The sequence below is a fragment of the Oncorhynchus keta genome, chromosome 33, assembly GCF_023373465.1.
Source record: "Oncorhynchus keta strain PuntledgeMale-10-30-2019 chromosome 33, Oket_V2, whole genome shotgun sequence".
Classification (NCBI taxonomy): domain Eukaryota; kingdom Metazoa; phylum Chordata; class Actinopteri; order Salmoniformes; family Salmonidae; genus Oncorhynchus; species Oncorhynchus keta.
Window position 1 is genome coordinate 22,495,015 of NC_068453.1, and position 21,509 is coordinate 22,516,523.

The 21,509-nt window shown below is 42.3% G+C and overlaps 2 protein-coding genes across 14 annotated transcripts in view; both read right to left on the reverse strand.

Moving 5' to 3' along the window:
- Positions 1 to 853: 853 nt before the first annotated feature.
- LOC118365901 (amphoterin-induced protein 2-like) lies at positions 854 to 7,715 on the reverse strand. 6 transcript variants are annotated; one of them, XM_052492481.1, is made up of 5 exons: positions 7,409 to 7,715; positions 4,392 to 6,851; positions 4,168 to 4,335; positions 3,670 to 3,781; positions 854 to 3,614 (listed from the first exon to the last, which is right to left on the reverse strand). In XM_052492481.1, the coding sequence occupies exon 2, from the start codon at positions 6,760 to 6,762 to the stop codon at positions 5,239 to 5,241; it is 1,524 nt and encodes a 507-aa protein (XP_052348441.1). In that variant the 5' UTR covers positions 6,763 to 6,851; positions 7,409 to 7,715; the 3' UTR covers positions 854 to 3,614; positions 3,670 to 3,781; positions 4,168 to 4,335; positions 4,392 to 5,238. The 6 variants fall into 6 exon arrangements, with proteins under 6 accessions (XP_052348441.1, XP_052348437.1, XP_052348442.1 ...); XM_052492477.1 differs by having other exon boundaries at positions 3,670 to 3,837; XM_052492482.1 differs by lacking the exon at positions 4,168 to 4,335.
- Positions 7,716 to 17,033: 9,318 nt separating this feature from the next.
- LOC118366402 (anoctamin-4-like) overlaps positions 17,034 to 21,509 on the reverse strand; it is a 48,006-nt gene continuing 43,530 nt past the window's right edge. For 6 of the 8 annotated variants that reach the window (XM_052492472.1, XM_052492475.1, XM_052492473.1 and 3 more), the window contains exons 23-27: positions 21,111 to 21,258; positions 20,847 to 20,966; positions 20,640 to 20,748; positions 20,336 to 20,539; positions 17,040 to 19,989 (exon numbers count right to left, since the gene is read on the reverse strand). In XM_052492472.1, the coding sequence (XP_052348432.1) occupies positions 20,348 to 20,539; positions 20,640 to 20,748; positions 20,847 to 20,966; positions 21,111 to 21,258 (569 nt within the window). In that variant the 3' untranslated portion in view covers positions 17,040 to 19,989; positions 20,336 to 20,347. Of the gene's footprint in view, positions 19,990 to 20,335; positions 20,540 to 20,639; positions 20,749 to 20,846; positions 20,967 to 21,110; positions 21,259 to 21,509 lie in introns of all 8 variants that reach the window. The other 2 variants (XM_052492469.1, XM_052492470.1) reach the window with 2 other exon arrangements.

Here is a 21,509-nt window from a genome sequence, read left to right on the forward strand (position 1 = left end):
TGTTGAAATAAAACTGATGATTTCTTTTTTAAAAAACACGTTCTCTTTCTGCACAGAATGTGGTTTAAGTGCACACAGTAAACATCAAAATACCAATTGTGATCAAATAGGGCTTTCACCCTGGTCCTGAAGAAAGGTGGTAGGATGACAAACCATTACCATCTCATCCATTTAAATTAGGAATTATAACTTGTCCGGAAATCTATTTGATTTTACCTTCTGGCCTGGACTGAATGGACTTGAAATAGAATACTCTTCAATTTTGTATGAGCACTTTCATAAAGTTTGTATACAAATATATTTACAGTACATATGGTATAATATTGCCATTACCCAATTGCTATTCATTACTACCCAATAATAGCAGTAACTCAAACCCTAATGTTGTTGTGGTTTGTAGTCTACTGTTTAGCGTGCTTGTAGCGTTTATATGTTCTAAGGAATAAGCCTAACGGTACATCTCTGTCAGAACATGTGGCACCCTCAGTCAAAGCACAAGGGTGCCACTTCTCTATGGATGCCACCAATAGGTTTAAAGTACCAGAAAATACCCAATGTTACCACATTATTTCCTATCAAATACCAGGTAAATACCAGTCAAAACAGCAGTGGTGGATAAAGTACCCAATAGTCATACCTGAGTAAAAGTCAAGATACCTTAATAGAAATGACTCACGTAAAAGTGAAAGTCACCCAGTACAATACTACTTGAGTAAAAGTCTAAAAGTATTTGGTTTTAAACTATACTTAAGTATCAAAAGGAAATATAATTGCTAAAATATACTTGAGTATCATAAGTAAAAGTATTAATAATGTCAAAATCATTATATTAAGCAAACCAGACTGCACCATTTATTTTTATTTTTATGTACTTACTGATAGCCAGGGGCACACTTCAACACTCAGATATAATTGACAAACAAAGCATGTGTGTTTAGTGAGTCTGCCAGAGGCAGAAGGATGACCAGGTATGTTCTCTTGATAAGTGCATGAATTGGACCATTTTCCTGTTCTGCTAAACATTCAAAATGTAACAAGTACGTTTGGGTTTCAGGGAAAGTAAGATTAGTGAGATTAGTAAGAAAGATTAAGTAAAAAGTGAAAGTAGTCAAAAATATAAATAGTAAAGTACAGATACCCCCAAAAACTACTAAAGTAGAACTTTACACCACTGCAAAACAGTACTGCTCATTTTTTTTGTGCTACAGATAAAATATGCCTACTCTACACATACAGAAGGTACAATCATTGAGATATGATGCACTCATTACTCAAGCGTTAATAATTCATTGATATCAACAGGAAATATGTAATTTCAGATTTGCATATCTCAAATTGGGATTGAAAAGTACACTAAATAGTGTGACATGACAGAGTTACACAGGAGTGTAAAACCTTCCCAGTATGAACAAAACAGAGAGGGAGAGAGCAAACCACCCACAGGGCATACACTGGTTGAATCAACGTTGTTTCAAAAATGACATTTCAGAATGTGGGGGAAACATGTCCACCCCCTCCTGTCCCCAGTGAAAGTTGCGCCCCTGGATATTTTGAATGATAAAACATTTAATTGCCTTGAAATGAAATGTAGGTATTCTGAAATAACTACCTTCTCTGTTATAAGGATCCTGATGCATTTGGGCTCCAGATCCACTAAGACTCAAGTAAGCTTTATGCAGAAACAGCACTATGAAGTTATTTTCAGTTTATGTGAATGGAAATTGCATCACTTGTAATTCTCAGAAATGCACCCCTAATATATTTAGATGACATCAGTGTTTTCCAAGGAAGATTGCATCAAATGGGCTTCCAGCAACTATTTAAATGATTCAATTATTTTTTATTTAACCTTTACTTAACTAGGCAAGACAGTTAATTAAGAGCAAATTCGTACATTTACAATGATGGCTCCCGAATGGCGCAGCGGTCAAAAGCACTACAACTCAGTGCTGGAGGCGTCACTACAGACCATGGTTTGATTCCAGGCTGTATCACAACCGGCCGTGATTGGGAGTCCTATAGGGCGGTGCACAATTGGCCCAGCCTCGTCCGGGTTAGGGTTTGCCCGGGGTAGGCTGTCATTGTAAATAAGCATTTGTTTCTTAACTGGCTTGCCTACTTAAATAAAGGTTAAATAAAATCTAAATTAAAAAATAAAACTCTGGTCTAACCTGGATGACGCTGGGCCAATTGCGTGCCACCCTATGGGACTCCTGATTACAGCCTGTAGTGACACCTCTAGCACTGCGATGCAGTGCCTTAGGCTGCTGAGCCACACGGGAGGCCATTCATACTGAATATTTCTGTTTTCTATCAAGGACATTTACCCCAAGCACATGAAATGTCATTGACTCAATGCGCCAGTTTTACATTTTCTGTTCACTTACTTATGGTTACAAAGCTAGTAAACTGGGAAGGTTGCAAGTTCAAACCCCCGAGCTGACAATGTACAAATCTGTCGTTCTGTCCCTGAACAGGCAGTTAACCCACTGTTCCTAGGCCGTCATTGAAAATAAGAATTTGTTCTTAACTGACTTGCCTAGTTAAATAAAGGTAAAAAATTTAATTAATGTGCTGCGACACTGCTAATGTTGAGAACCTTAACATTGGACTGACTGAGGGAAAAGTTGGTTTCAACAGTTACATGTATTACTTAGTTATTACATATTAACACTTACAATCACCTGTCAACATGCCAATTTAACACATATGTACGTGTTGTAACCTGTGTATGTATTTAACAAAACTAGGGATCAGATACTGTAGCTACTAGCTGGAGGTGACAAAATACCCAGGACATGACTAAAGGGGAGGACTGAGTCTTGGGAAATTGTAGTTTTACGTTCCATTTTACAAACATTCTATACCAAATGAAATACAATGAGTAGACTGAAAGCAGCTCCAAGTCCCTCGTTGTTTACAGATCCCATGAAACCGGATAGGTGTAAACAATATGGCAGAAGCTCCCCAAAGCCCATTGAAAAGGCTAGATGGTGCCATCACCATTATTGCTTACATTTATACGGCTCCTTCAGATCTGTTAACACAGAAGGGATGGGGGCTAGGGGTTCAGGTCAAACATGTATGTCCCATACATACAACTTTTATGAGGACCTGATTACACAATTGAGTTAGAGTTCTCTGCACTAGACAACATAGCCTTAAAAACGGTCACAGATTTGAGTCCATCAGATTCCTTCTTCAGATACTTCAAATCACTAGGTTCCATCCTGATACTACATGCCTGTACAAGTCACATTTAGCTGTGGTATTACATTATACTGTGATCACGTAATACTCACAACACAGTTTGTAAAAAAAATAACAACCATAAAAACATGGAACTCTGGTCTTTGTCTATAAACATGTAGGTTTGGTACAGTGACCATTCAATTTGACATGCTAAGTCACATCTGGAAGCCAGTTACCTTGTCGTCGGTGGGAGTGGGAACCTACTGTAGTTAAATATGTCCCCTAGAGAACTGTCAGTGGGGGTGGGAGTGGGAACCTACTGTAGTTAAATATGTTCCCTAGAGAACTGTCAGTGGGGGTGGGAACCTACTGTAGTTAAATATGTCCCCTAGAGAACTGTCAGTGGGGGTGGGAGTGGGAACCTACTGTAGTTAAATATTTCCCTAGAGAACTGTCAGTGGGGGTGGGAGTGGGAACCTACTGTAGTTAAATATGTCCCCTAGAGAACTGTCAGTGGGGGTGGGAGTGGGAACCTACTGTAGTTAAATATGTCCCCTAGAGAACTGTCAGTGGGGGTGGGAGTGGGAACCTACTGTAGTTAAATATGTCCCCTAGAGAACTGTCAGTGGGGGTGGGAGTGGGAACCTACTGTAGTTAAATATTTCCCCTAGAGAACTGTCAGTGAGGGTGGGAGTGGGAACCTCCTGTAATTAAATATGTCCCCTAGAGAACTGTCAGTGGGGGTGGGAGTGGGAACCTACTGTAGTTAAATATTTCCCCTAGAGAACTGTCAGTGAGGGTGGGAGTGGGAACCTCCTGTAGTTAAATATGTCCCCTAGAGAACTGTCAGTGGGGGTGGGAACCTACTGTAGTTAAATATGTCCCCTAGAGAACTGTCAGTGAGGGTGGGAGTGCGAATCTACTGTAGTTAAATATGTCCCCTAGAGAACTGTCAGTGGGGGTGGGAATGGGAACCTACTGTAGTTAAATATGTCCCCTAGAGAACTGTCAGTGGGGGTGGGAGTGGGAACCTACTGTAGTTAAATATGTCCCCTAGAGAACTGTCAGTGGGGGTGGGAGTGGGAACCTACTGTAGTTAAATATGTCCCCTAGAGAACTGTCAGTGGGGGTGGGAGTGGGAACCTACTGTAGTTAAATATGTCCCCTAGAGAACTGTCAGTGGGGATGGGAGTGGGAACCTACTGTAGTTAAATATGTCCCCTAGAGAACTGTCAGTGGGGGTGGGAGTGGGAACCTACTGTAGTTAAATATGTCCCCTAGAGAACTGTCAGTGGGGGTGGGAGTGGGAACCTACTGTAGCTAAATATGTCCCCTAGAGAACTGTCAGTGGGGGTGGGAGTGGGAACCTACTGTAGTTAAATATGGCCCCTAGAGTAAATATGTCCCCTTCCTTACCTTGAAAAACTCTTTTCACAGTCACACCTGCAAAAATAACCGAGAACAACAATAGTATATAGGTCATGGGAGGCTTGGGGCTAGAGCTGGCTAGTCCCCAGACACTGATCAGGGTCGACTTTGGCATCTTTGTCTGAATGCATCCATTCAACCTGCATATAATACATTAAGAATACATGTACAGTCTGTGTTCGCCCTGTTATGATCATTCATAATAGCGCATGGTACCTTATGACAGACTAGGAGCCTGCAAGTAAGCATTTGGATGGACAGTGTATACCATGTGTATCCTGTAATAACATTATAGATCCATGAATGCCTACATAAAGGATTTCACACAGGTGTTTCACAGAATGTATTTTGTTTTGAACTATTTCTTTATCTGCAAGTTCATATATATAAAACTTTGACATAAAGAAACCAACTACTGTTTCCATATCTATCCACACAGTAGGTATAACATTAAAAAGCGGTCTGATCACTGTTGTGAAATAACAGGTGTTAAAACTACTTTCAATGCGAGGTTTCAATATTTGGCATTTTGAGAACCATGTTACAAAAAGTCAATTTTGCATGGTGTAGTCTCGTCCAGTGAAAGCCTGGTGGAACTTGAAGGACACACCCTGAATGCTACGCAACGTGTTCTTCGAGGACCTGCTCCAAGGCCCTGCTTCCGTTCTTCAAAATGCCCTCTATGGCTGCAGCGTCCATTACTGGGTGCTTGGCGCTGCATTTGTGGGGGTGCTCGTCCCCTGTTTCGAGGAAGGCCACCCTCTTTCCACCGGTGACCCTTCTGTCTGCGAGCTCCGCCTCTCTGGGGTCTGCACAGAGGAGCATGGCTCTCCCGCCGCACCCACCAACGCCCCCGGCCTTTCCACCATGGCAACGGCAGGGAGTGAGGTACAGGTAGAGGAGCACCAGGACGATGCTGACCACACAGGATGCCAGCGTGGTAAATGCCGTGTTAAAATGCTCCCTGCCGCTGCTACGTTCCTCCCCGCTCTTGCCCAGTCCGCTGGGGTTACCTACAGAGACGGTGATCTCCAAAGTCTCGTTGGAGCTCCGGTGTCGCCCGCGGACTGCCACGCATGAGTAAGTCCCTGAATCCTCCCGGAGAGCCCCTCGGATCTCCAGGGTACCGTTGGTGAGGACCGTGAGGCGGCTGCTCTGACCGTCTGTTACGCCCAGTGCCGGGGATCCATCGCCCGGGGTCACCCAGAACACCATCAACCCTTCCCGGAGGGGGAGAGAAACGCCAGGGCACGGCACCATGAGCCAATCGCCAGGCTCTGCCTGGTAAGACACTTCTACAGTTCCATGGAACCCACCCTGAGGGCTAGCAGAACAATTCAGCCACTCCTCCTGACCCAGGCTGCATGGATAATCCTCCCTGAAGTCTAGTAGGGGACGGTACTGCCTCCTCTCCCAGTACTCCAGCATGGCGCGCAGGGCACAGTCACACACCAACGGGTTCCCCTGCAAATAGATGCCACCCTGCTGCCAGGTGGCCAGAGAGAGTAGGCTCTGCACGGGCACCTGCCTCACCATGTTCATCGACAAATCCAGGAAACGCAGACATGGCAGAGCCCCATCTCGCTGGTAGAGCTCCAGGGGGAAGGCAGTCAGTCTGTTCCCGCCCAGATACAGCCTTTCCAGGCTGCTCAGCCCCTGGAAGGCTCCCGCCATGGTCTGACTGATGCGGTTTCCAAACAGAAGCAGCACTTCCAGTTCCCCGAGCCCATGGAAGGCAGATGCGTTGAGCCGAGACAGCCCATTGGACGAGAGGTCCAGGTGGCGAAGGTGAGGGGTGGGGGCGAAGGTGTCCGGTGCCAGATGGGTAATGGCGTTTTGACTGAGGACCAGCGTGGTCAGCCTGTCCAGACACTGGTCTGGCCAATCCAAAAGCAGAGCAGATAGGACATTGTGACTGAGGTCCAATCGGGTGACATAGCCAGGGAGGTTAGGGGGAATGGTTGACAGATTGAGACCACTGCAGGAGACAATGTCGCTGGCACACAGGCAGGGTGGTGGGCAGGCGGCCGTGAACGTCATACGGGACAGACACATGGACAGGAGGAATGCCAAGGTAACCCTAAAGCCATGTAAGTGCCCGTCAATAGACACACACAGTGGTTGTGGCACAACGGGACACATTCTACTGTTTGATGGCTGAGTCTCAGCTTGTTGGTGAAGAAGTTGCAAACATCTTATGAGCCACTCTTAAGCGTCCCATTCAAAAAGAGCTGCGAGAGCGAGAGACGCACAGAGAGGGAGAGATGGGTATTAGCATCCGATAATGTCATATGACAGTGATGAACTTGTTTTCTCTGCAAAATAACCTTAATGCTAGAGTCCTTAATTAAAACAATAAAAAGTGGCCATCCCACCTCTGTTTTGGTAAAAAACTGAGGGATGGAGATGGAGAAATGTAACCACTCTCAAATCATAGACAGAGCTGTGGATGTAAGGACTCCATTATATCAGAATTATAGTTTTAACCACGTTTTGAGGCTTTACAGTTTGTTTACATTGTTTACAAACATTGGAGTAAAATATGCTTACATTTGGGTTCTGATGGGGTTATACAGTTGAACTAAACTCATGAGGGATTAGCTATTACATTTGATAACCATCTGGTTTATGCTCGTTTAGAAGGCAATTTGTACTAGTGAAACTGTTATTTTACCAGCTGAAAATGAGGCTATAAGGGAATAGATTGAATATCATAGAAAATAATCCCAGAGAGCTGCACAACAAAAGGAAAGGTCCAAGCAATAGAAAGTTTAACATAACCACTTACATTTCCAAACGATGAAGAGCCTCACAATAATGCGACATCGTTTCTTCGTATTGTGACCAAAACCAATGAACGTATTTCGCTCTCTGAAACTGTTTTCATCTCATACAAGATGCCTAGGCTATATTCCGTTATAAGAAAAAAAAATGGAACCAATACTTCATACAATAAAATACACTTTCTAGTGTATTGTCATCTCTAAGCAGACTCCAAAAGCGTCCAAATGAAAGCAGGGCTTGCGGTTGCTCACAAAATAAACATGGCACATCGATAGTAGGCTAAGGCTATTAAACCAATTAGGCGACTTGTTTCCTCGCGTCCCCGACAAATTAAACCGTTGCTTGGATGCCACGGTGTGTCTGGGTAGGTTACGTTATTGCGCAGCATCAGTTTATATATATACAACGTGTGTAAACACAGAACTAGCAAATAAACATGTTTCATTTACAAATAAAACAATGGATACTGTCAGCTGATAGATGGACCTATTATTGATAATCAGGCTGCAAGAATTGCATTATAATATTGGCATTAGCGTTATTGGCTGAAATGTATAAACATATAAACGCCACATCGACAAATGTTGGTTACATTTTTCATGAGCTGAAATAAAAGATCCCAAACATGTTCCATAATGTACAAAAAGCTTATTTCTTTAAAATTTTGCGCACCAATTTGTTTACATCCCTGAAAGTGAGCCTTTCTCATTTGCCAAGATAATCCATCCACCTGACAGGTGTGGCATATCAAGAAGCTGATTAAACAGCATGATCATTAAACAGGTGCACCTTGTGCTGGGGGCAGTAAAAGGCCACTATTTTTTTTTGTCACACAACACAATGTCACAGATGTCTCAAGTTGAGGGAGCATGCAATTGGCATGCTGACTGTAGGAATGTCCAACAGAGCTGTTGCCAGAGAATTAGATGTTCATTTCTCTACCATAAGACGCCGCCATCATTTTAGAGAATTTGGCAGTACATCCAACCGGCCTCACAACTGCAGACCACGTGTAACCACGCCACTTACACATCCAGCTTCTTCACCTGTAGGATTGTCTGATGGGAGGGGATGGGTGCTGAGGAGTATTTCTGTCTGTAATTATAGGGGGCTACTACTACCATATTTACAATTTTTGTTGCTAAAGGCTAATCAAATGTAATTTGTAATATACAAGTCTAATCAAGAAATGTAGGCTATGAAAGCAAAGAGAAATCACGGATATTGATCAAATCCATAATCAGTAAGTGCAATCGAAGGTATTTTCTTTAATTATGTAGGCTACATCCCACTGGGCACAGACGTCAGTTCAACATCTAGTTTGATTTATATTTGGTTGAGTTGTCAACTAAAGTGAATTCAACAACAACAACAAATTCACCATGTCATTGGATTTAGGTTAAAAGTTGGGCGAAAACACCCCGATATACCCTTATGTTGATGACTTTTGGAAAACCCAATCAGTATTCCACTCAACCAGTTTTTGCCCAGTGGGATGTTTCTTTGGCCAAACATGTTATTGCATGTTGTTCATTGAAAGGATCCTGTGTTGACACAATTAGGTGGCCTATCCCATATCTCTCAAGTCTCCACTTTTTAAACCTTTGTTTAACTAGGCAAGTCAGTTAATAACACATTCTTATTTACAATGACAGCCTGGGAACAGTGGGTTAACTACCTTGTTCAGGGGCAGAACGACATATTTTTACCTTGTCAGCTCAGGGATTCGATTTAGCAACCTTTTGATTACTTGCCAAACTCTCTTAACCACTAGGCTACCTGCCGCCCCACTTATAGGGCCAATCCTCTGTTGAAACAATAACAAAGCGTCAACCCTGCCTCTGTTTTGGTAAAAAGCCAAGGGTTGAGCCTGGAGAAATTTAAACATTCAAATTCATAGACAGACGACTGACCATACGTTACATCAAAGGTGTTGTTTTAACCATTAATACCATGTTTTAACTATGTTTTGAGGCTATACAGTGTTGAGGCAATACATTTACAATGTTTACGATCATTGTAGTAAAACCAGCTTATATTTTGGGTTCAGATGGGGTGTCACAGTTGAACTGAGCTCATGAGGCATTAAGTTATATTCTTCAAGAATGTGTATATATAATTCATTTATGAGTCCAAAAATGGATGCAGTAACTGCAGTTTGCCCCTCGTTCTACCCCTGAGCAAGGCAGTTAACCCAGCGTTCCTGGGCGACGATGACGTGGATGTCGATTAAGGCAGCTCCCCGCACCTCTCTGATTCAGAGGTTGGGCTAAATGCGGAAGACACATTTCAGTTGAATGCATTCAGTTGTACAACTGACTAGGCATCCCCCTTTCCCTTCAAGTCATACGAAGACAGTGGCCTATTTCAATCGGAATAGAGAGTAGCATGCTTATGGAAATCACCATGTCTTCTACCACAGTCTTTAGTGGAGAAGAATTTCAACAGACATCCACTGTAACAAACTGGTGCATTGAACTGTATTTGGCACCTGAAAATGGAACAATAGATTGATTGTATAAGAAGATAATTACAGGCCTACAGTATATATTAATACCAAATAATCAACACTTGTCTACTTTTGTCTACTATATATTTCATAACTGAATATGAGGTACTCTTACTGTCACAACAAAGGACATACTGTAAGCCATGTCTATTGAACAGAAGTTATTAGGCTAATCTGGCAATGTTTCAAGTCTTCTGGGACAATCTAAAGACCATGGAGCTTTAAATTCAGCCCATACCCCTGACTCATGTGCATGATTTCCTGTGACTGTGTGCTTCGAAAAGGTCCCGCTGACATGACCAATGCCTGGTGGTGTTATATTGATGTTATATGCCTCCCACGGTGTAGTATTACCCACATATCCTATTAGGAATAACATTATATTAACAAATTCAGTGCATGGTATAAATCTAACTCACCCACCTAACAGCTTTTAGCATATGAATATAAAATATCTGATTAGGTTGAATGATACAACCCATCCTACACAGATTCCCTCCCTAAATATGACATGCTGTGCAGTGGTGTAGTGGTTCCTGGAGAAGTAGATATACTCTAACTGTGGAAAAAAATAAAATCCAAATGGCCCACCCGGCAACGGAAAGGCGCCCTGTGTGAAAACTTCTATGAGAAACAGTGACATATACTCTGAATGACCTAAAATGATAAAAAAAATAAAAAATAATTGGAGGTTCTAAGTTACATTTGTCAAACTCATTCCATGTAGGGCTGAGTGTCTGTGGGTTTTCGCTCCACCCTTGCACTTGATTGATGAATTAAGGTCACTAATTATAATAGTAAGGAACTTCCCTCACCTGGTTGTCTAGGTCTTAATTGAAAGGGAAAAAACTAAAACCTGCAGACACTTGGCCCTCCTTGGAATAAGTTTGAACCTCCTCTTCTAAGTCCACGACAACAATGCTTAAACCACATCAGGAGTCCACCGTTGAGGTCTGAGAAAAATCAAAGAAATTTTTTTCGATTGTAGTTACCCTTTTATTCAAGTGTGCAAGCACATAGCACTGTTGTTTGGTTAGCAGTGCTTCTATAGCACATGAGATGGAGTTTTCAAAACAAATGGCCACTGGGATTGATGCAAATACTCATGATATCATTCAGTCAGGTAGGCTACTTTGTAGCTGGTTAACATTTAATTAATTGAGAAGGTTTTGGGAAAGCCTTTCCATATACCAGAAGGCGGTTAGTCCCATCAATTGGTAGCATTTACTTTATAAAGACTTCCTCATACGCATACTCCTGTTCTATTGGTTTTCTTTAAACTTTATTTCATTGTCTTGCCACCAAAGGCATAATCCTAGTCATATTAGCAACCCATGATGTTGCATCTATAGATCTCCTCTCTTTTAAAATGTCTTACCGATATTTAGATCTTTGTCCATGAAACTGCTCACATGTGCGGCGGGCATTTCAGAACAATGTTTTCCCGCAAATTGCATTTTGGAACATTTGCGAGTAGGCCTACCCCCATGTAGCCTCTGCGGACTCCCCAACAACCAGATGTTCAGTTTTGTGGGAAATAGAGGCTGGGATGCGACTTTTGAAATTTAACAAGGTGACGCTCCAGCTTAACTCCTCCTCCGCATGAACTGGATTGGTTGAACAGTGCAGAAGAGAACCTCTCCCAACAGATGTTTTCCTTCTCGTCAAGACCAGTATCTAGGGGATCTAGTTTCAGGCATTTCTTTTACGCCTGCTGCATTAGGTTAAACTCCGTGTGCACATTGGTGCGCTTAAAATGTGAAGAAATAATATTTTATCAACATTTTAAGATAAAATGGTATGTTCCATCAGCCTTATTAATTTATACAGCGTACACTGTACCTCCACTACACTAGTCCTACTTTTTTACATCGTGGGGATTCAAAAGTGAGTATACGTAATGCCCACTGAAAAATAAGTGGGTATACGGGCTATACCTGCGTATACCCTCCACTACACCACTGACTGTAGGTTGATTTTTACCGTAACAGCCAAGACAAAATCTCCCTATGTGAAGTTATATCATATAGCTTTTAATCCATCACATAGCCTTTAAATACCAATTAACTTCGTAGCTTTCATTGCTTTCCATAATGATTGTCTTAACTTTTCAGAGGTTTTGGACAATGTTACAAAGAGTTAAGGGTGAACTCCTTGCCCGCTGTAAACTTGAATGCAGCCTACATCCAAATTGCTGCTAGCTTGCCGGGCAATCAGATCAGGTATTAATTTAGATCAATAGCAAAACAGGTCCTACTATATAGGTAAACTGGGAGACAAATATTTTGAAAGCAGGCCTCCATTTTGGATAAAGACAAGTTTAGTCACGACACCCATTGCATGTGCACCGGCGCACCTGACACCGTTGTAGTGTCACAAGTGATGCTTTAGGAAGCAGTGACAATAGTACCTGATAAAACTACAGAGCAGCTTGAGTCCATTTAATTCCCGCACCCAAAGTGAAGTCAATTCCATTAGCCATATGGGAATTGAATGGGAGACCTACAGGGTAATCCAGACTTGCTCTATAATCACTATGCACTTGTAATTATGAGCTTCCCATCCCGGACACCATGACAGACACACTCTGCCTTAGGGACGGTTGTCATGGAAATCATCATCAAAGGGGATGGTCTCGAGAGCTCTGCAAAATGTCCAACCACCACGACACATCGAGAATTGAATGACATAAATGGGATGATTTACCCCAGACACCTCCTGCATTTACAGTCTGGTCACACCGAGGGGCGTCTCGATGATAACCCTGTACATCTTGGTACTGGTGCCCTGTGTATATAGCCCAAGTTATTGTTACTCACCTGTGCATTTATTATTAAGTGTTTTACTTTACAATTATTTCTCTAATTTTCTTTCTCTCTGCATTGTTGGGAGGGGCCTGTAAGTAAGCATTTCCCTGTTAGTTTACAAAGGATGTGGTGAATAAAAATGTATTTGGCTTATGCTGCTAACCCTTCCGATGCATATGGTCTCCCAAGTTGTCCCTCTTTAAACACTTGACCAAATACTCTGTCCCTACATCAAAGTGGCCAAATACTCCTTCCCTAAATCAAACTGCCCACCATCTTTCCCACCCTGCTCTCCTTCTTCTTCCTGTGTAACACTTTTTATCATCCATGCCAAAGAAACCAAAAACATCAATCAAGCCCGATTGATTGCACCTGCTGCTCATTCCTGGTACAGAGTGATTAAAGTTAGTAAGGAGCTAGGTTTCCATCCAATACATTTCCCACCAAACTGAATTGTTGTGGATAAAAATCCGTGTGTGATGAAGTGCACAGAAAATGTACTTTTTCTCTTAGGTTTTCATGTACCAAATAACAATCTAGTGTCCAATGTATTCCATCACATTTTCAAATTTACCAATAGTTTTGTCACAAAAGGTGTTGCGTTAAATAAACAATGAGCCTACTCTGGTCTTGGCACGTGCGCTCGAGCCAACAGCTGTCACGCCCTGACCTTAGTTATCTATGTTTTATGTATTATTTTGGTCAGGTCAGGGTGTGACGAGGGTGGGTATGTGTGTTTTTGTCCTGTCTAGGGTTTTTGTATATCTATATTTTTTTGTATGTCTAGGTAATGTAGGTCTATGGTGGCCTGAATTGGTTGTTTATCGTTGTCTCTGATTGGGGATCCTATTTCGGTTGCCATTTTTCCATTTTGATTTTGTGGGTTATTGTCTATGTGTAGTTGCCTGTCAGCACTCGTGTCTTATTAGCTTCACTGTTGTTGTTGTGTTTGTTTAGTGTTCTTCGTGTAATAAAAGAAGAATGTATTATCACGCTGCGCCTTGGTCTCCTCGTTATGCCGAACGTGACAACAGCTGTCAGATTCTGTGTGGGCAGGATCTGCGGGTATGTTAGTCTGCAATACATGAGATTATTATGGATAAGAGCGAGAATATTTGTATTTGTCAAACAGCAGTCAAGCATTGTTTGGAAACGCGGTTACTGTTATGAATTACAACACTGTCATCTTTTTCCATATAACGCTGCATACTGCACCTTTGGGCTCCCGAGTGGCGCAGCGGTCTAAGGCACTGCATCTCAGTGCTAGAAGCGTCACTACAGACCCTGGTTTGTTTCCAGGCTGTTTCACAACCGGCTGTGATTGGGAGTCCCATAGGTTAGCGCACAATTGGCCCAAAGTCGTTAGTTTGGCCGGGCTGTCATTGTAAATAACAATTTGTTCTTAACTGACTTGCCTAGTTAAATAAAATACAAATAAAATACACAAAAAACAAAACTTTACATGGGTGAATTATCATTGTGAAACATATGGAAGATTTTGAAAACACAGAAATACTGACAGATTATGATAAATGTAACGGATGTGAAACGGCTAGCTTAGTTAGCGGTGTGCGCTAAATAGCGTTTCAATCGGTTACGTCACTTGCTCTGAGACCTTGAAGTAGTAGTTCCCCTTGCTCTGCAAGGGCCACGGCTCTTGTGGAGCGATGGGTAACGATGCTTCGTGGGTGACTGTTGTTGATGTGTGCAGAGGGTCCCTGGTTCGTGCCCGGGTATGGGTGAGGGGACGGTTTAAAAGTATACTGTTACATAAACACCTGCCCGCACCCGCACGTGTACGGTAGATGCTGGGCTAAGTGCCTGTGTGCGTGCACTTCTGTGCGTGTGTGTTAGTGTTCGTAATATGTTTGTAATACATTGGGTCCAGTAAGTAGTGTCTTCTGCAGGTCACGGCTGTAAGGGGATGTGCTACTGGGTTATTGGTATTTCGTCCCCTGCAGGTCAGGGGTCACCAAGGCATGAGAGGTGTAACTTTAGCCCACCCTTCAAAGTTCCCACCTAACTTTGTTTACGACCTATGGGGTGACAGTGAGAGGAGAGACGGTGACATATGTACAAGCACAGGACTTATTTGTGGAGGAACGTAGCTGTTCTGGTTGATTTGTGATGTTTTATTGGTGCTTCCCATGACTGTTTTTTTTTGGTATTTTAATGTGTGTGTATAATGTGTATATTTATATTGTATTATACAGGGCACATCTTCCCTGTTCAAATAAAGGTACAAATAATAGTTAAAAAAAAACATTCAGCAAGAAGGAGATGTACGTTCGGAAAGTATTTTATTTTATTTATTTATTTCACCTTTATTTAACCAGGTAGGCTAGTTGAGAACAAGTTCTCATTTGCAACTGCGACCTGGTCAAGATAAAGCATAGCAGTGTGAACAGACAACACAGAGTTACACATGGAGTAAACAATTAACAAGTCAATAACACAGTAGAAAAAAAGGGGAGTCTATATACAATGTGTGCAAAAGGCATGAGGTAGGCGAATAATTACAATTTTGCAGATTAGCACTGGCGTGATAAATGATCAGATGGTCATGTACAGGTAGAGATATTGGTGTGCAAAAGAGCAGAAAAGTAAATAAATAAAAACAGTATAAAAACAGTATGGGAATGAGGTAGGTGAAAATGGGTGGGCTATTTACCAATAGACTATGTACAGCAGCAGCGATCGGTTAGCTGCTCAGATAGCTGATGTTTGAAGTTGGTGAGGGAGATAAAAGTCTCCAACTTCAGCGATTTTTGCAATTCGTTCCAGTCACAGGCAGCAGAGTACTGGAACGAAAGGCGGCCAAATTAGGTGTTGGCTTTAGGGATGATCAGTGAGATACACCTGCTGTATCTCACTGATAAAGTAAACAAGTAAATGAACAGGTTAGTTTAGCAGGAGATTGTGAAACCGTTGTAGACAAATACATTAGAGTTATGATGGGTCTGCATTAGCAAATTTAGCCAGATCTATCATTTTATATTTATTCACTTAGATTTCTTACATGCCTCCTCTGAAAGCTTTCACGTTTGACATTTGACCATCATTTCTAAATGACATTCAGTTACATGTGCAAGAAAGGTCAGACATGATTGGCTATGAAACTATTAAGCAGCATTTCAAAATGTTTGACTGAGAGAGACACAGCACACACTATATTATTGTTGATTTATTAAATATGGAACTAATTTCATAATTCGTTTTTTGCATCAATTTTTAACAGTACCATGTGTTCTTTCAGAATGAATGAATTTGTACGGTCGGTGGACCTATACAAGTGAGGGGAATAAGACTCTTGTTGTGACACTATTTCCTAGAACAGGACTGGTGCCATAACATTTAATATAAACAGAAATGGATTCCATGGACAAGTCAATAAATAGAATGTGGTACCTTTGACCCAGTTTCTTGTGTGGGGAAGGTGAAAAGTGGTGCACTATTGACCTAATTGCCACTTTCACAGGGACAAGCGCCGACAGATTTACCCTTAAAAATGGTCCCTTTCAACGTATTGGGTGCAGGCAGCAGGTCACGGTTTGGACAGGATGAGAGTAGCTTTCCACATCATCAACCGTGTTATTAGAGTACCTTATTATCTATCCGCTGTTACAAGGGTTGTAGACGCACTTAAGTGTGTGTGTGTGTGAGATGGAACAGGCTGCTGTGTCGCTCCAGGCAACCAGTGAGTGGTTCTTTCTCTCCCTGTAGCAGGGACAGAGGAAGACAGTCATACATCTAATCTGTTTGTGCAAACAGCCTGCGAGGAGGGCTCTTTATCAGCAACGTTAGGGCCGACAGCTGGGGCCCTGACATTCAAGGACATGCACCATGGCACTGTCGCCACGGGAGTGCTGAAATCATTTATGACATATGATAAAAATACAAGACCATGTTAGAAACCAACACACATCAGTTGTGTGTTTGTGCTTTCTGTTGCTCAAAGGGCCTAATCATTATTCTGGCAAAGTTCTCACTGGGGTTGGGAAATGCCTGAGGGACCATCACTGTGATTCAGGTGTGCTTGAGCTTTTTCACCCTCACATTGAAGGATCCTGACAAAATAGTTTTTACCTGTGAGCCTTGATCAAGGGGTTTACAAATTTGACCAAATCAAATCAAATTTTATTTGTCACATATGTATGGACCAGTATCAAACCTAAGTTGTCTGTGGTAGCCCACCAAGCTAAAGCCTTCGAATTAGCTCTAGGAGCTGACATGGGTTTTCAGGTATCAGGCATGGTTGATCATGAGGCAAGCAAAATTCAAGGAACCACACAATGCAGTGGTCTCTTCAATTAAAATCTGAAAGTCTATATTTGAGAACTCATATTAAATGTTATTGAACACCAATAAGTCTGGGTATAACATTATGAGGCATTGTGTTTGATGTCTGAATCGTGGCTGAGACAGACTGGAGAGGCAGACAGAGTAGTCCTGCGTGAAAAAGTATTAGAAAATGAGTTAGAATGGATTGATTAAAAAGACTAGAGAGGGATACACATTTGAAGAAAAAAAAACCCAGACGGGTCAAGGAACACTGGTCACCGGTCTGAACGAAATGGATGAAAATTAAAATGAAGTTTTACATCCCCATCAGACAGTAGCCTGGACATAGAAATATAATCTATTCATTCATTCTATTTGACATAGCTGCCAAAATACAGGATACGAGGCCATGGCTGATATGATTGCAGATTGCCAGGATAGCCTTACGCAACTCAAAGCCGGTGTCAGGGATAATCCTCTTAGAGGAGAAAATTTGCCTTAATAGAAAACAAACACGCCATGTTTCCCCTCTCCTGTTTTTAATCATCAAAATGGAAAGTTCACATGTGGATGTGCACCCTGCGCTAACTCCTCCACCACACCACAGTAACCAACCTGAAGGACAGGGCACTGGACTACATAGAACTTGCAGCCTCCAATTTGCAGTGATGTGCATCATGTACAAGCATTTTGTTTTTACATCTGTACTGCAGATTACAAGCATTTTGCAAGGGTCAGGAGGATTAAGCATTTTGAATATAGAAAAAGGAATAATATGGAAAAGTTATAAAGCTAAAAACAATGTAGAAAGACACCCTTCTGGAAACGGTGGTTATTAGATGATTAGTACATCCATGTATTATTAAGGAAGCTACATCTCAATGACTCAGATGCTGATGTGATTTCCAACAGCTTCCAGCTCCACATGTATCAGTTCCAGTCAAGGTCAGACCGTTAGACTAAGAAGGGATACTCTATGTAACCTCAGAATGGCTTTATAATGCTCACACAATATGACCATAGACAACATACTGTAAAAGTGGTTTTCATATAACATACAGAATGGTTTGGAACTTCCCAGTGGCATTACAAAGCCCTTTTCTCAGGCTTCCAGGGTCAAGAGAGTTGCAAGATGGTTGTGATTCTGTTATCAGGACAATCAACTTCCAACCAAAATGCTGTCTCTCTTCAATGACATTCAGCCAAGACATTTCCCCCCAACATTTGTGTATTTTGTGCTCAAACAGGAACATGCAATTTCTGCTTGAATCCAGCCCTGTGGTTGCTGCTGAAAAAGCCCTTTCAGTGTGCTCTGTGTGCCAACACGACCTTGACTGGCCACTTCAGCCATCTTCTTGTTTTGTCTTATACGACTCCTGAACCTCAATCATGAATAAATTACATCTTACATCAATTATCCTCAGTTAAATTACATCTTATCCTTAATGTAAGTGTTACCTATCACAGAAAGGGATAACAAGCTAGTTCACCTTGATAGGCTGTTGTGTTTGTTTATTCCATGTGTGTTGTTGTATGTGTCGAATTGCTACGCTTTATTTTGGCCAGGTCGCAGTTGCAAATTAGAACTTGTTCTCAACTAGCCTACCTGGTTAAATAAAGGTGAAAAAAAATAAATAATAATAATAATAATAGCGTCAGAAGTCTGACAATTCCTATGGATATGAAAGAAAGTGGTCGATATTGAGGCGGTGCTTGGGGAACCAACTGTTGCCCTTGGCAAAATGTGTATTGATATTATATAAATGTACAGGAGAAAGCTTCCAAGCTTGAAGTATTTGACAGATATTTTATACCAATAATGGTGTAAACCAAACAAGAATTCCACCAGGAGCACAAAAACACTCTACAATGTCACCGTCATCATTGTATTTCCCCTAAAATAAACATAAATGAAGATACTTCTCAGCTTCAAAGTATCAGCAGAACATGACTGTGTTTATCTTTGGACACCTGACCTCCCTTCTCTCTCTCTCTCATTGTTTGGAGGCCTGTGGCTGCATCAGAAAATAGGTGTATTGGAGCCCCTTGGTGGCCAAGTAGGGAACTGCAGAGTGGAATCAGGTGTTACCACACTAGACACTAGAGGCAGATAGATAGTGGCTGCAGTTACAGTTACTTGGTGGGCAGCCTCTAAACGAGCTGGAGGAGACATCAGTGTTAGTGATGCATACTGTGTTCTGACAACCTGACCTACCCGCTAAGGATGTGCTAACCTCCATGGAGATTCTCATAGTGGCACATTCTGTCAGATGGAAACATGTTGAGATGGTTTTAAAATGACATCAAAGTGCACATGGGACAATTACAAAACCGGTTTGTAATAAATATGATTTTTTATTAGTCTTGTTGTTAGTATCCATTGTAAAGGAAGGCATTGGATGTTTGAGCAGTCTGTCCACTAACACAGATCTGATGGAACATCGTTTCAAAATAACATCTTATTGCAGCACACAATGTAAGCAGAGAACATGGCTGAAGGTTCACAACCTTGTGAAAGCAATTGATCATGATTTCTCATGAGTTTTGTCCTCAAAATAAAAAGGCTAGGATTGTAAACAGGGTTTGTCATTCAACTGCACGGATGACAGAATATTTTTTTAAGTTGTGACAATAGAACTGCAAAAGATTGTTTTTGTGTTTCTTTGAAATCTACATTCAGGTTTTGAAGAAATGTACAGTTGTGAGTCCAAAGTAGAAGGAGCAATCTGGAAAAAAGTAGTAAACCCATTGTCAAATGTTCCAATGTATGTCCTCTTTTTCCCCCTCACCCACTGGCCTCTCGGATTCAGAATGACGTACAGTACGTTTGAACACCATGGTGAGGAGCATGCTGACGGTCCTCTTGGGGGCGCTCACCTGGTCCAGTGGGAGACGCAGACAGGCAGGACAGTCCCTGGCGTGCATGCAGCCAGTTCTCTGTCATTCCCACTCCCAACACCACCGAGCAGAAATGGACACCAGTATGACCTGTGGAGTCATAGAGAGAGTGTCAGTAGATAATCACAACAGTAGTGGAACCTCTAGACAACAGGAACAAAAGGGACATTACTTATTTCACTTCCTTGCCTTGGTCCCTTGTCATCCCGTGCTTCAATTGGCAAATCTTACTTCGATAGCTGATGTGTGTTGAGCATAAAATGACAGCCGTGCTTCACCCAGATGAGTGGTGCAACACATTGGTCATGCAGGCGAGTTATCCTTCCTATATATAAATGTAATTCCTATGCGCCACACTCTTCAGCCAGCAAACTGTTATAGATTGTCTGTCTGTATTCTGTGCTGGTCCCTTCAGTGCAGTGTAGATATTTATCACCTGTTTGTGCATTCAGGGCAATGCGTTATGATGGGCCCTGTAATTCTTCTTCTTCTCGTTCTTCTCCTTCTGCAGTCTCTCTAGCTCGGCCTCGTACATCATCTCCTGGATCAGGTACTTCTCCCGCCGCATGCGGTCCCGCAGGTCCTTGGGCAGGTCTGGGATCAGGTAGGCGATCAGGTTCTTGATGGTGAAAACCATGTGCTACAAAAGAACACAACACCAAAGGTACAGTAATTACAGAAACATCTCGGCTGAATATTGTGTTACGGTTTTGTTGAATGAATGAATTGTACAAACTAACCTCGAAGACTATGATGAAGGCCAGCCGTGCGGCCAGGACATGCCAGAACTGCAGCGTGTAGGAGTATGGTTCACCGGGCGAGTCCGGGGGCTCTCTGTAGTCACGGTACCTGGGGGATCAAACACAGGGTCGAAAGGTCAAAGGCTATAACTTTTGTGTTCAAACAAGCACAACCATACCAAGACTCTCTTTGGTCACCAAACCTACCTGCAGTACTTCACTGCTTCTCCAAACATATCCGATCCATCTGTCCTGGGCACCGAAGTGTTCTCAAAATCAGACACTCTGAACATCGATAGACTGGCGTTTACATATCCCATCATGCACCTGGAAACAATAAACAGGAAATAATCAAATGTCAGTGCTTTGACATTGTGATGCAGGACAATGCCGCTGCCCTCTATTACTCGCCATTATAATGTCAAAAGTAGACACTTTGCCTGTGTGGTCACTGTGGTCAGGCTCGCTCACCTCTCCCCGGCCCGGCCCTGCCCGGCACACGGGCCGTACTTGTATGCGTAGACAAGGCGTGGGATGAAGTCGGAGGTGACGGCGATGACAAAGGCGTTGGTGATGACGGACAAGATACCGATGCCCTCCAGGATGCCGTACCAGATCCCTGGAGAGAAAATAAAATGGATGTTCTTGCTCCGATGCAAATGATTTATTACAGTTCACCAGCAAGCAGCCTGTCAGGACTTCTTCAAAGAATACTTATAAAGGGGTATGAAAATGATTCCAAAAGTATAAAGCATAACAGACTGGTCGGCTAAAATGGTCTGTCTGTGCTGAAACTAATGAAATAGGGTTCCATTGAGTGAAAATAGCTGAGGCACGATTGTTGGCGTAAAACAATTTTGTCTATATGGC

Excerpts from the sequence above, each read along its gene's own strand:
- LOC118365901 (XM_052492482.1), bottom strand. The coding sequence starts at position 6,762 with ATGTGTCCCGTTGTGCCACAACCACTGTGTGTGTCTATTGACGGGCAC.